The 11,621-nt window shown below is 33.3% G+C and overlaps 1 protein-coding gene across 1 annotated transcript; it reads left to right on the top strand.

The window, feature by feature from the left end:
• Positions 1-7,556: 7,556 nt before the first annotated feature.
• On the top strand, positions 7,557-8,597 carry LOC109213274 (auxin-induced protein 6B-like). The gene has a single exon (XM_019377055.1). The coding sequence runs from the start codon at positions 7,739-7,741 to the stop codon at positions 8,189-8,191; it is 453 nt and encodes a 150-aa protein (XP_019232600.1). The 5' UTR covers positions 7,557-7,738; the 3' UTR covers positions 8,192-8,597.
• The last annotated feature ends 3,024 nt before the right edge of the window (positions 8,598-11,621 follow it).

The following is an 11,621-nucleotide window of genomic DNA, read 5'->3' as shown; positions in this document are numbered from 1 at the left end:
CTTCCAAATTAATCATTTTTCGCAAAGTGTTGAAGTTGACGTGGCCTAAACGTTCATGCCATAAATTATTTGACTCAAGCAAGTAAGAAGAAGCTAAAATTTTATTCATATCAATGGCAATTACATTGAGTTTGAAAATGCCCTCAGTTAGGTAACCTTTTCCTACATACATTTCATTCTTACTAACTACAACCTTGTCGGAAATAAAAACACACTTAAAGCCATTCTTGACTAGAAGTTATGTCGAGACTAAATTCTTCCGCATTTCAGGAACATGAAGAACATCATTTAGAGTCACAATCTTGCCAGAAGTCATCTTCAAAGCAATCTTGCCCGTTCCTTCAATTTTTGCAGTAGCGGAATTTGCCATAAAAACTGTCTCGTTGGGTCCAGCGGGAGCATAAGAAGTAAACAACTCCTTGTTAGCACAAACATGTCGAGTTGCTCCCGAATCAACCCACCATTCTCTAGGATTTCCGACTAGGTTGCATTCTGAAAGCATGAGACATAAATCGACTATTTCATCATTCTTTTCAATCATGTTTGCTTGACTTTTCTTCTTGTCCTTCTTTGGTGCACGACATTCAGCAGCCTTGTGCCCAACCTTTCTGCAGTTGTGGCAATTACGTTTGAATTTCTTCTTGCTTGGATAATTCTTTGGTCCAGACGGCTTCTTTCTCTTTTTACTCGTTGAAGCTTCCTCAACAATATTTGCACCCATTATTGTTGAATTTCCACGAGACTTCTTCTCAGCAGCCTTGTTGTCCTCTTCAATCCGTAGAGGAACAATAAGGTCTTCAAGTGTCATCTCCTTGCGCTTATGTTTCAAATAATTCTTAAAGTCCTTCCACAACGGAGGCAACTTTTTAATAAATTTCGCAACTTGAAACGTTTCATTTATGACCATACCTTCAATCATAAATTTATAATTAGTAAAATAATGAATATCTTGAATAAAAATATTGACTCGTTAACTTGCAATTCTAGGACTTGCGTTATGACAGATTTACCGTCAACCATTTTGAAATCCAGAAATTTGGCGGTCACAAACTTCTTTTGTCCAGCATCTTCAGTCTTGTACTTCTTTTCAAGAGCATTCCACAATTCTCTTGATGTTTTCATGACGCTATAAACATTGTACAAGCCGTCTTCCAAGCAACTTAAAACATAATTTTTACATAAGAGGTCAGAATGCTTCCATGCCTCAATGACCACAAATCGCTCATTTTCAGGAGTTTCTTCTCCCAGAACTACAACGTCTTCGCTACTAAAGCGCTGTAAACTGAGTGTGGTCAGGTAGAAAAACATTTACTGCTGCCAACGCTTAAAATCTACACCGCAAAACTTTTCGGATTTTTCTGCCGGTACCATCGCCGGTGCAGGAGTTGTCCGACTTGAAGACACAGTTGTTGTTGCAGCAGTAGCCCCAACTGAACCATTCTGTTGTTCCGCACTCGTTGTCATTTCTCTGTAAAAGAAATTGACAAACAGAATTAGTATCTCGGTGAAGTTTTTATATCTTCAAACCGAATACAAACAACCGAGTTATTATATCTCGGATTGAGTAGAAAGTCACAAAGACTTTAATCTCAATCTGGACTAGGAAATCCGAAGATTTTAATCTCCAAAACGGGAGTAGAAAATCAATAAGATTTTGGTCTCCCAAAGCAGAAAGTAAGATTGAATACATAAATAAATATGAAATTCCTTAAGTTTGTTAAAACACTATATTCAAAATGAGTAAATGAACAAACGTTAGTCATAAAAGCCAAAGCAAAAAAAATATTCCGAGCCCACAATTTCCTTGTGTGTCCTTAAGGAATTTAATCCCCTCACAATGCCCAAGATTTCGGATTAACTCCTCCCAGGATAGAACAGAATAACTATTCTGTGATAGCGGCACTTCAAATCACAGAATTCGTCGAACTCAAATGGCGAAGCAAATCACACAAAAATGCTTACGCTTTTGCTTTTGAAAACTAACGCAGAATGCAGAAGATTGAGGGGAAAGATTTTAGATTTTTTCGGTGGTGGAAAATGAGGCTAAGCCTCTCTATTTATAGCCAAAGATTCGTTAATAAGGTGTCTCTTCATGATCCCGCAATATTTTTTTTTCCGCAAAAAAATATTAGAAAAAAAAATATTAAATGATGAAAAGAAAATAAATTTGGTCCAAAAAATTATCAATCAATTGACCGAAGCCGAAGCCAAAGCCAAAGCCGAGCCGAGCGAGCGACGACGACAACTCCGCGAGGCACCACTTCTTCTTAACTCTTTAAGAGCTAGAAGATGAGCTTCTATATATATATACACAAAGATTTTCTTTCCTTCTTCCAATGAGGGACAAAATGCATTAGTAAAGTGAACTAATTCAAAATTTCACTTCCCTCCATTTCTTTTCCCACCATTTTCCATTCCCACCTCTTTTGTTATTAATAACAAAAATCCAACAAAATTGCACGAGCGCCTTATTTCGTCGCTCCCATTTAACCTATACCCATATTTTAAAAATATTAAACTTATACCCTAATTTTGACAATATCAGACCAGTCGTCGCATCCCCTTCTTTCTCCTGCGACCTATGCGCTCCTTTCTTCCTCCTCTTCTTTTCCTCCTTTTCTTCTTCTTTTCTCTCTCAAATATGAGACTTTTTGTAAGTATTATTGATTGAATATGAAGTACATAGTGATTTAGCACTAGTGTATGAGTTTTGAGTTAAAATCACCATTAAAGGAACTTGAAAACTCAAATCAGCAGATGTTTGAAGATCTAATTTTGAAATCATCTGGGTATTTAAATATGTAGTTGAATGAACGTATACCAACATCGATTTGAAGATTTGAACTAGAAGTACAAGGCATGAAACTGCATTAAAACTGTTTGAGTCTCGAGTTCAACTTTACAAAGAATTTGCTACTGCAATTTCAAGTTTGTTTATTCAAAATTATTTGATTAAAATCCTTGGACCTGCATTCATTGTTGGAAACGTGATTAAACATTGTCGGGGAGCGTCAAAACTCGAAGAAGCATCCGGAACTTAATTATTTAACGTCTTCAAGGATATGAGTCTGAAGTTTGGGACTGCAGGGCAAAACTTCATACATTACCAGGTTAAACTTTGTCTGAAGTTTGGAACTATCAGGCGAGACTTCAGAAAAAATTATCTGAAATTCAAATATAACAAGATAATTTTGTCTGAAATTTGCACTACAAACTGAAGAACTTCAGACTAATTTGTCTGAAGTTTGCTACGAATTGAAATTTTCCTGATTGCCTTTGCAAGTCAGGCCAAACTTCAGGCAAAAATATTTGAAGTTTTGCTTTGATAAGGTCACACTTCAGGCAAAAGATTATGAAGTTCAAACTTCAGACTTGTTGTATTAAATAAGCTTCCAATGGTTCGGCCTTGTTGAGAATTGACGCGAGAGCTTTGCTAATTAGTGAAGTTTGCCTTGCACTATGAACTAAAGTTTGCATGATTGCCTTTGAAAGTCAGGCCAAACTTCAGACGAAAATATCTGAAGTTTTGCTTTGATAAAGCCACACTTCAGGCAAAAATTTTGAAGTTCAAACTTCCGACATAAATTTTTGCTACTTCAAGCCCGTATGCCTGAAGTTATCCAAAAAGTGGGTAGACTTGCAATTTTTAATGCAAGAGTGGGTATAAGTTCAATGGTGACCCCAAAACTGGGTACAGATGCAAATGCCCATAAGGGAAATTTTCGTATATATACCATATATGAAACTATATTACCAAATATGTTCATAATTTGCATATTACCATTCATACTAATAGTATTTCTACATAATATATACAATACATTAAATAAGGAATCACCGTAGCTTTATGATTCCTTATTTAGGCGTGGTAAAGAAGGGGAATTAAATATTCTTCCAGATCTTCCACAACGCAAATCACGCACATTAATCTTCTTGTGAGTTTCGTTTCAAATTTAGCGTCTCTGCTTTTTCGATACACTGTGTTTCAAACCTTTTTTCTGATTTCACAAATCAAAAACGACTAAATCTTCTACAATTCTTCTACATCAAACGCAATTATGTCCAAATTTCAGTAATACAAAGCAAAGAAAAAGAGAGTAGCAATTCCACCATTGACAGCCATTAAAAAGCTTTGAAGCTTTAAATTGAAATTTGGGTTTTCAAAAATCATTATTTGTTTGGATTGGGTGTTGTTGCAAATAATTGGGAATATGGTTTGGAGTTTATATCTCAATTTTGAGGGGTTTTGGTGAAGATTAGACTTGGTTTTGGCTAAATTTCGGATTGAAACTCGAAGAAGAAGAAGAAGACATGACATACATTATATTGCAGAAATTGTAGAAAAATCGTAGACTGTTGTTTATTTATTTTTCTTTTATTCATTTACCTATTGTATGAAGTTGAACAACATTGTATAAAAAATATATTTAAGTGGATGATTTAGTACTATTTTGGACAAAAATATGTATCAAAAATGTGAAACATACATTTCAGGGGAAGCATGTCGAGTCCAAATATGTACCCAGTTTGTAGATATTTTGTAGATAAATTGTCGATTACTTGTATTCTGATTGTAGATGCTTTATTTTCTATTTTCACAAATAAAAAACGACTAAAACTTCTACAAATCTTCTGAAAAAACGCAATTATGTCAAAAATCCCAATTATGCTACAATTGAATAGGAATTGGGATATTAAAATTCAATGTACCCAGTTTGTAGATATTTTGTAGATTATTTGTATTCTGATTGTAGATGCTTTGTTTTCTGTTTTCACAAATCAAAAACGACTAAAACTTCTACAAATCTTTTGCAAAAAATGCAATTATGTTGAAAATCCCAACTATGCTACAATTGAATGGGAATTGGGATATTAAAATTCAATGTACCCAGTTTGTAGATATTTTGTAGATAATTTGTAGAAACATTGAAATTCTGTATTTTCATATTAATTTTCAAATGATATGTAGTTTTGTTGTAGATTAAATGTAGAAAACAAACCATTGTGAGTCTTATTTGACTCATTCCTCACATTCAACCTATTCTACAAATTCACGCCTCTTTAAATACAATACAACCATACTTCTTGAATTTAAAGGTATAGCAATATATGTAACTTAAAAAACATCTTCTCCTCTGCACAAGTTAGCTCCAAAACAGACGAAGTAGAACAACAAGCTCCCATCAAAACTTTTAACACAAAAACACAAAGCTGAAAAATAAATAAACAACAGTCTACAATTTTTCTACAATTTTTCTACAGTTTCTGCAAATATAATGTATGTCATGTCTTCTTCTTCTTCTTCTTCTTCTTCTTCTTCTTCTTCTTCTTCTTCTTCTTCGAGTTTCAATCTGAAATTCAGCCAAAACCAAGTCTAATCTTCACCAAAACCCCTCAAAATTGAGATATAAACTCCAAACCATATTCCCAATTATTTACAACAACACCCAATCCAAACAAATAATAATTTTTGAAAACCCATATTAGAATTCAAAGCTTCAAAGCTTTTTAATGGCTGTCAATGGTGGAATTGCTGCTCTCTTTTCCTTTACTCTTATATTACTGAAATTTGGGATTGCGAGATAGAGAGAGATGTAGAGAGAATTCTCAAATCTTTGCAACAACATCCAATCCAAACAAACAATGTCTTTTGAAAACCCAAATTCGAATTCAAAACCTTGGCTATGGAAGAAATAATGAGATTTTGATACAGAAATCGTGGGTGTGGGAGGGAAACGTGGGTGAAGGTGTGGGAATTGGAGAGAGAAACGTGGGGGAGTGATATTAGAAGGAATATACAGTACCATTAAATTAGGAGTGTAATTAATACCCTTAAAAACCACTAATGGTATATAATTGGTAATTAGGTATACTAAATGTAATTATATCAAACCTTAAATATTGAGGGTAATATAGTTTCCTATATGGCATAGGAATGTAAAAGTTCCTGCCCATAATACCAATGATGCTCTTCTACGAAATAACATATTTTAATTGAAAAAATGACACTGTATAGCCGCTCTGAAAATAATAGTCGAAAAAATAAATATTTTTTTTGCATTATATATATATATACATATATACAAAAATATACAAATTTTATACATTATTTCGGCTACTAAATATAAATAGTTTCTGGTGCGGACTAAAAGTGATAATACCCCTATTTAGGGCAAGGATCTATTGGGTTTCATGTTGTTCGGGCCTTGTTATGAATTCAGCCGTTGTTTGTTTATTGGGCCACGGCTGGATACCAATACGATTTCTCTGCTACTTTTCCAATTTTAGTGGAATCGGTGAAAATGATTTCACAAATGATAACGTATTCCCCATATAGATTGTGAGGTGACTGATGAAAAAAATTGTCTGCCTTAAATTAGGATTGTTTAGTTAGTTAGCAAAATAATTACATGTGGTTAGATGCAATATGAATGCAGGCCCCAGAAAATATTCCCCAAATCTTTACTATTTCCATTTTTTAGTGTAGGATTACAGGGATAGAAAGATCCTTGACAGACAAGAGATCTTCAAATAATTTGGGTCCGTAATTAAAAATTAAAATAGAAAAAGAAAATCAAGGGGTGTAACGTGATGTTAGTTGTATTTTTAAAGTGTATGCTTATGAGGTTAATTAATCTGTTAATTGTTCGTATATTTCAGATCCTGGAAATTTGATGTTAGTTAATCTACTCTCTCTCATGGATCCATCTAAAACTAACATTGACTATTTCAATATATTTTCATTAAATAAATAAATTGACTAAAAAAGTAGGCTACACCTACATTAATGAAAAGGATCAACATTTCTAAAAATGCGAAGACATAATTAAATGAGTATAATCTTTACATCTTTCCATTTGCATAAGTACATATTTTCGAATATGTCTATGTCGTAGACTAACATTAAAGACATCCTAAAACTAAAATAAAATTAACCAAATATTGCCACACAAAATTTTTTAATGTCAGTTAATGTCTTTAGGAAAATAGAAAGGAGAAGATGCATTTTAGTACTAATTTTGTCCCCACTTATCACTCACTCTTTTGCTTTTTGATTGTCAAATACTACTCTAAATTAGATTAAAATTATTAAAAATTAAAATATCATCTAATATGAAATAATTGCAACTCATAACACCCTAGTTTATAGATATTTAAATTTTTACTTGTGAAAAAGAATATATCTGATAATTAATTTAGTTTTTGTTTAACTAAGCTCCAAAAACAATTAAATTGATTCCTTCCTTTTTTACTTGATTCATATAAACTTTAATCCAGTTCATGTTGTGTAAGGTCCACTAAAAAGGAAAATATTTTCTATCAGAACTTTTTGCAAATCCAAAATTCGATACTTTTTAAGAGATCTGATTTATTTCACTAGACTCTTTGATGATATTAAAAAAAATTGATTCTCATTCAACAAAATGAGACAAAAAAGAAAAATTCAATAATTGGAAAACAAAATCCACAGAGATTCAAAAGAGAGACTCGTTAGTTGTACAACAGGGTCCCACAACGGCAACTAATCATAATCACTTTTTCTCTGCCCACCACATGGGCCTTAGAGCATCTGTCGCAATCCCGTAGATATCCCCAACTACCAAGGTCAATTTCGTCCTTTTGTTCATCCGGTCTATATAATAGACCCGACGTTAAGTACACTCCTTACAATTCCAAACCGCAAACCGGAAAAGTTTCTCCACACTCTCACACGCCACTCATATTCCTACACAGGGAGATGTCGCCGGAAATCGGAAAATCAATGAAGATCCGTTACATCGTTAAGATTCGTCAGATGCTTCGACATTGGAAAAAAAGAGCAGTGTCGTCTTCGTCTAAACGAATAGCTCCTGATGTGCCCGCCGGGCACGTGGCAGTATCGGTAGGCAGTAGTTGCCGGAGATTCGTCGTCCGAACGACGTACTTAAATCATCCCATTTTCAGGAAGCTATTGATCCAGGCTGAGGAAGAGTACGGTTTCTCGAACCACGGAACCTTGGCTATACCTTGTGACGAGTTTCTGTTCGAGGAGATCCTTCGGTTTGTCTCTAGATCTGGATCGGGTAACCCGACCCGTTCATTGAGCCTTGAGGATTTTCAGAAATCGTGCCATGCAAAGTACCGGAATAGTGTGGAGAATTTTGGTGAATCTCGGCCATTACTGAGATGTACTGAAAAATCAGTTTGTTAAAAGATTAGAAAATTCGATTAGGCAGTAGAAATTTGTGATGTTGCAATTAACGGAGATGGCGAAAGGAACCTTTGAGGACTGAGTCATCCCGAATTGTGCTGATGAAAGACGCCAGATTGTAAAGAGCGTCTGATTACATTGCTAGTACTTTTTTTCTTTCTAAATTTTACAGTATTATTATTCTGCTTTTTTTTTTCTCTCTCCAGAAAAAAGTTGTACAATTTGATACGTAATTGATATACTATAATACTCTTAATGATGGAAATTATGAGATTTGGCTTTTGATTTGATGGTCCGAGCTTTAGAGAGAATTATGGAAAATATAGTGAATACTCTTAAGCTCGCCATTTCTTTACATGTATTATCACAGTCTCATGCACGCTAAAAAGGCGAGTCTTTTAATTTTCATTGTGGTGTTCTTTCTTTTTCCCCTGTATATTTCTTGATTTTGAAGAAATATAATACTACAATCTAGAGCATGAAATGCAACCATTTGAAAATTTGTGATCCCACAATAAAGATAAGGAGAAATGATCAATAACAATAAGCAAGTCCAAATTAATGAGTAGTGATTAAGTGAGATATTTAAAGATAAATCAAGATAATTTAGACAATACAACTGTTCAGTGACTTCTATATATAGTTGGTGTGTAAAAATGTTAAATAGTACTTATAATACATCATACTTAAAGTATTATCTGCTGATATTTTTGTATACAAATATTAGTTGAGAATTTTGAAAAAGGAATTCAGTCTTCTATAGTATATAAGTTAAATTCAATTCTTAAAAGACATATTACACGGATCAAACATAGTTATACACAGAGTGGTGAAGATGTAAAATCACTTTTTAGCTCTTTGAGCATCTTTGGGTGGGTACTTTACCTTTGTGTGTTTTTATTTGCCAATTTCATACTTTTACTTATCGTCTTATCTCCTTTGGGGTACGGTCCTTTCTAAACCCTACAATTACTGTCTTACACATTAACTGAGAGATAATAATAATAACGGAAAAGGGCCAAAACTGCCCCTATCGTTTGATAAATGGTTTATAAATACCCTCCGTCCATCTATCCGTCCAAAAAAATACATGACGTATTTCTATTAACAAAATTACCCCTCGATTTAACGGCAACAGATGTGAGCCCTACTTTTAATGACGTGTCAACGTATTACTGGGCCATGTGGCTTATATGGTCAAACAAAAATTATGGGAAGAATATATCCGCCCCAATTGTTTGACCCGCTCTAATTATTTTTTAACTTAAAAAAGAAAAAAAAAATAGTTAGCATCTTCTTCCTTCACCATTGTCACCACTCCTATTTTCCTCCATAACCACCACAAATCTGGACCACCCCTTACATGGACAAGTTTGAAAAAAAAGCGTTTTCTCGTTGAAATATGACTTCCCTTTGCCTTTAAATTTCCCGCGACTTTCGAAGCCTCAGCCAAATCGTTTGCCTTGGAAGTTATCTTTTTTGTTTCTTTTTCTGGCATTAAAAAGGCATAACAGGTTGCGGTGAAAACAAAAAAAAAATAGGCTGGATTTGACGGTCATAGAAGAATTCCTCAACCAAAGCCTCTGGCTTCCCCATTCTATCAAATCTACAGTTTTTCCAATTCACATAAGTAGAATTTTGTCAAAAATTAGTTTATTTCTCTGTTAAGTTTTGCTTCTTGGGGTTTTGGGAGTGGGAGGGAGACTGCAAACCGGAAATGAGTGAAAAGTCCTGGAATTTGGAAAGTTTTGGAATTTAGGGGAATTTTTTGGTTTAAGAGAGAAGATGAATGGGGGAGAGAGAGTTTGCGTGAAATGAAGAAGAAGAAGATCCGAAAAATGGGGAAGCTATTGGGTCGGGTCAGCTAAGTGGGTCGAAATAATATCCATTGTTGTTTCAGTCAGTGATTGCCACGTGGCCTAGTAATACGTTGACACGTCATTAAAAGTGGGGCTCACATATATTGCCGTTAAATCGAGGGGTAATTTTGTTAATAGAAATAACGTCGTGTATTTTTTTGGACGGATAGATGGACAAAGGGTATTTATAAACCATTTAGCAAACGATAGGGGTAGTTTTGGCCCTTTTCCGTAATAATAATATAAAGCCAAGGCAAAGGTAAAAAGGGCAACTTCGGTCCTTTCTGAACTCTACAAATGCGAAATGCTTCATGCGTAGAGCCACTCTTTTTTTTATTTACGTCTTACACATTAACTGAGAGATAATAATCTATATTATTATAAAAGCATGAATACGATGTCGGATTACAAAAATAACCTTAGAATATTAAGCATAATAACTCATAAAAAAAGGATATAACCGGAATTCTAGATATTAGTCTTATAATCCTATTAGTTTTAGGACATAATACTACACATTATGAATCCTACATGATTACCTTTAGGAATGCTCTTAGTATAATTACTTTCGGGCATAGCCATATAATACTACACGTTGTACATACATCTCAACATCTTTTATGTTTTGTTTAATAATTTAAGTACAAAAAAATCTAAAAGGAGCGTGTATAGCAAGCTTCAAACAATTGTGGGACTTACATGTCGTTTATAAAAAAAAAGGAACTTTCGAATAGTATTTTAAAAAATCCATTTATCAAAAAATGACTAAAATGTCAAGTTTAAAGTGGTAATATATTCATACTTCACTTCAAAGTCCTTAATATTAAGTTATTTCTAACTTAATTAGTGATAGGCTACAACCTTTTGCCATTGTTCAAAATTTACGCACAAAAAATAATCGAGGCCATTAGCAAAACGGTTTCATTCTAGAATTATAATTGCAATTAATTTTAAAGTCCTAATATGGTAAAGTTTTAACTTTGACAATTTTATCCAACATAGGATTATCCATCGAAAGATATAGATATTAGATAGATAGATATAGATAGATAAATTACATTCGGGGTAGATACGTATTTTTAGTTATGTAATCCTATTACTTTTAGGATATACTTCTTAAAAATTTCTATTACTAATTTAATTTGAAAATGTATTATAATGTCCTATTACTAATTTGAATTTGAGAATATATTATATTGTCCAAATTTATTTAGAAAAAGAAGAGCCTATATTATTATCAAAATAATAGTACAAATAGACCAAAATAACCATAAAATATTAAATGAAAGAACTCATAGGAAAAGGACATAACTGCAATAACCTATTTGTTGGACTACAATATCTTCTACGCTAATGTTTAATATTTAAGATTTTAAAATTAATAAAATTCTATTTATTAAATTCTTATTATAAATATGTAGGAACGTTTAATAAAATTAATTTCATAAAAATTAATCCTCTGTATTGGCAATACATTACCACTCCATAATGTCCAATACCCACAAAAAGGTAATATTAAATGGACTGCATAAAAATTTAAAATTGAGAAGAAATAAAAATACCCCCACGAT

Source organism: Nicotiana attenuata, unplaced genomic scaffold (genome assembly GCF_001879085.1).
Source record: "Nicotiana attenuata strain UT unplaced genomic scaffold, NIATTr2, whole genome shotgun sequence".
Classification (NCBI taxonomy): Eukaryota; Viridiplantae; Streptophyta; class Magnoliopsida; order Solanales; family Solanaceae; genus Nicotiana; species Nicotiana attenuata.
The sequence above is the reverse complement of the archived record's forward strand: the minus strand, read 5'-3'. Positions and strand labels throughout refer to the sequence as shown.

Excerpts from the sequence above, each read along its gene's own strand:
- LOC109213274 (XM_019377055.1), top strand. The coding sequence starts at position 7,739 with ATGTCGCCGGAAATCGGAAAATCAATGAAGATCCGTTACATCGTTAAG.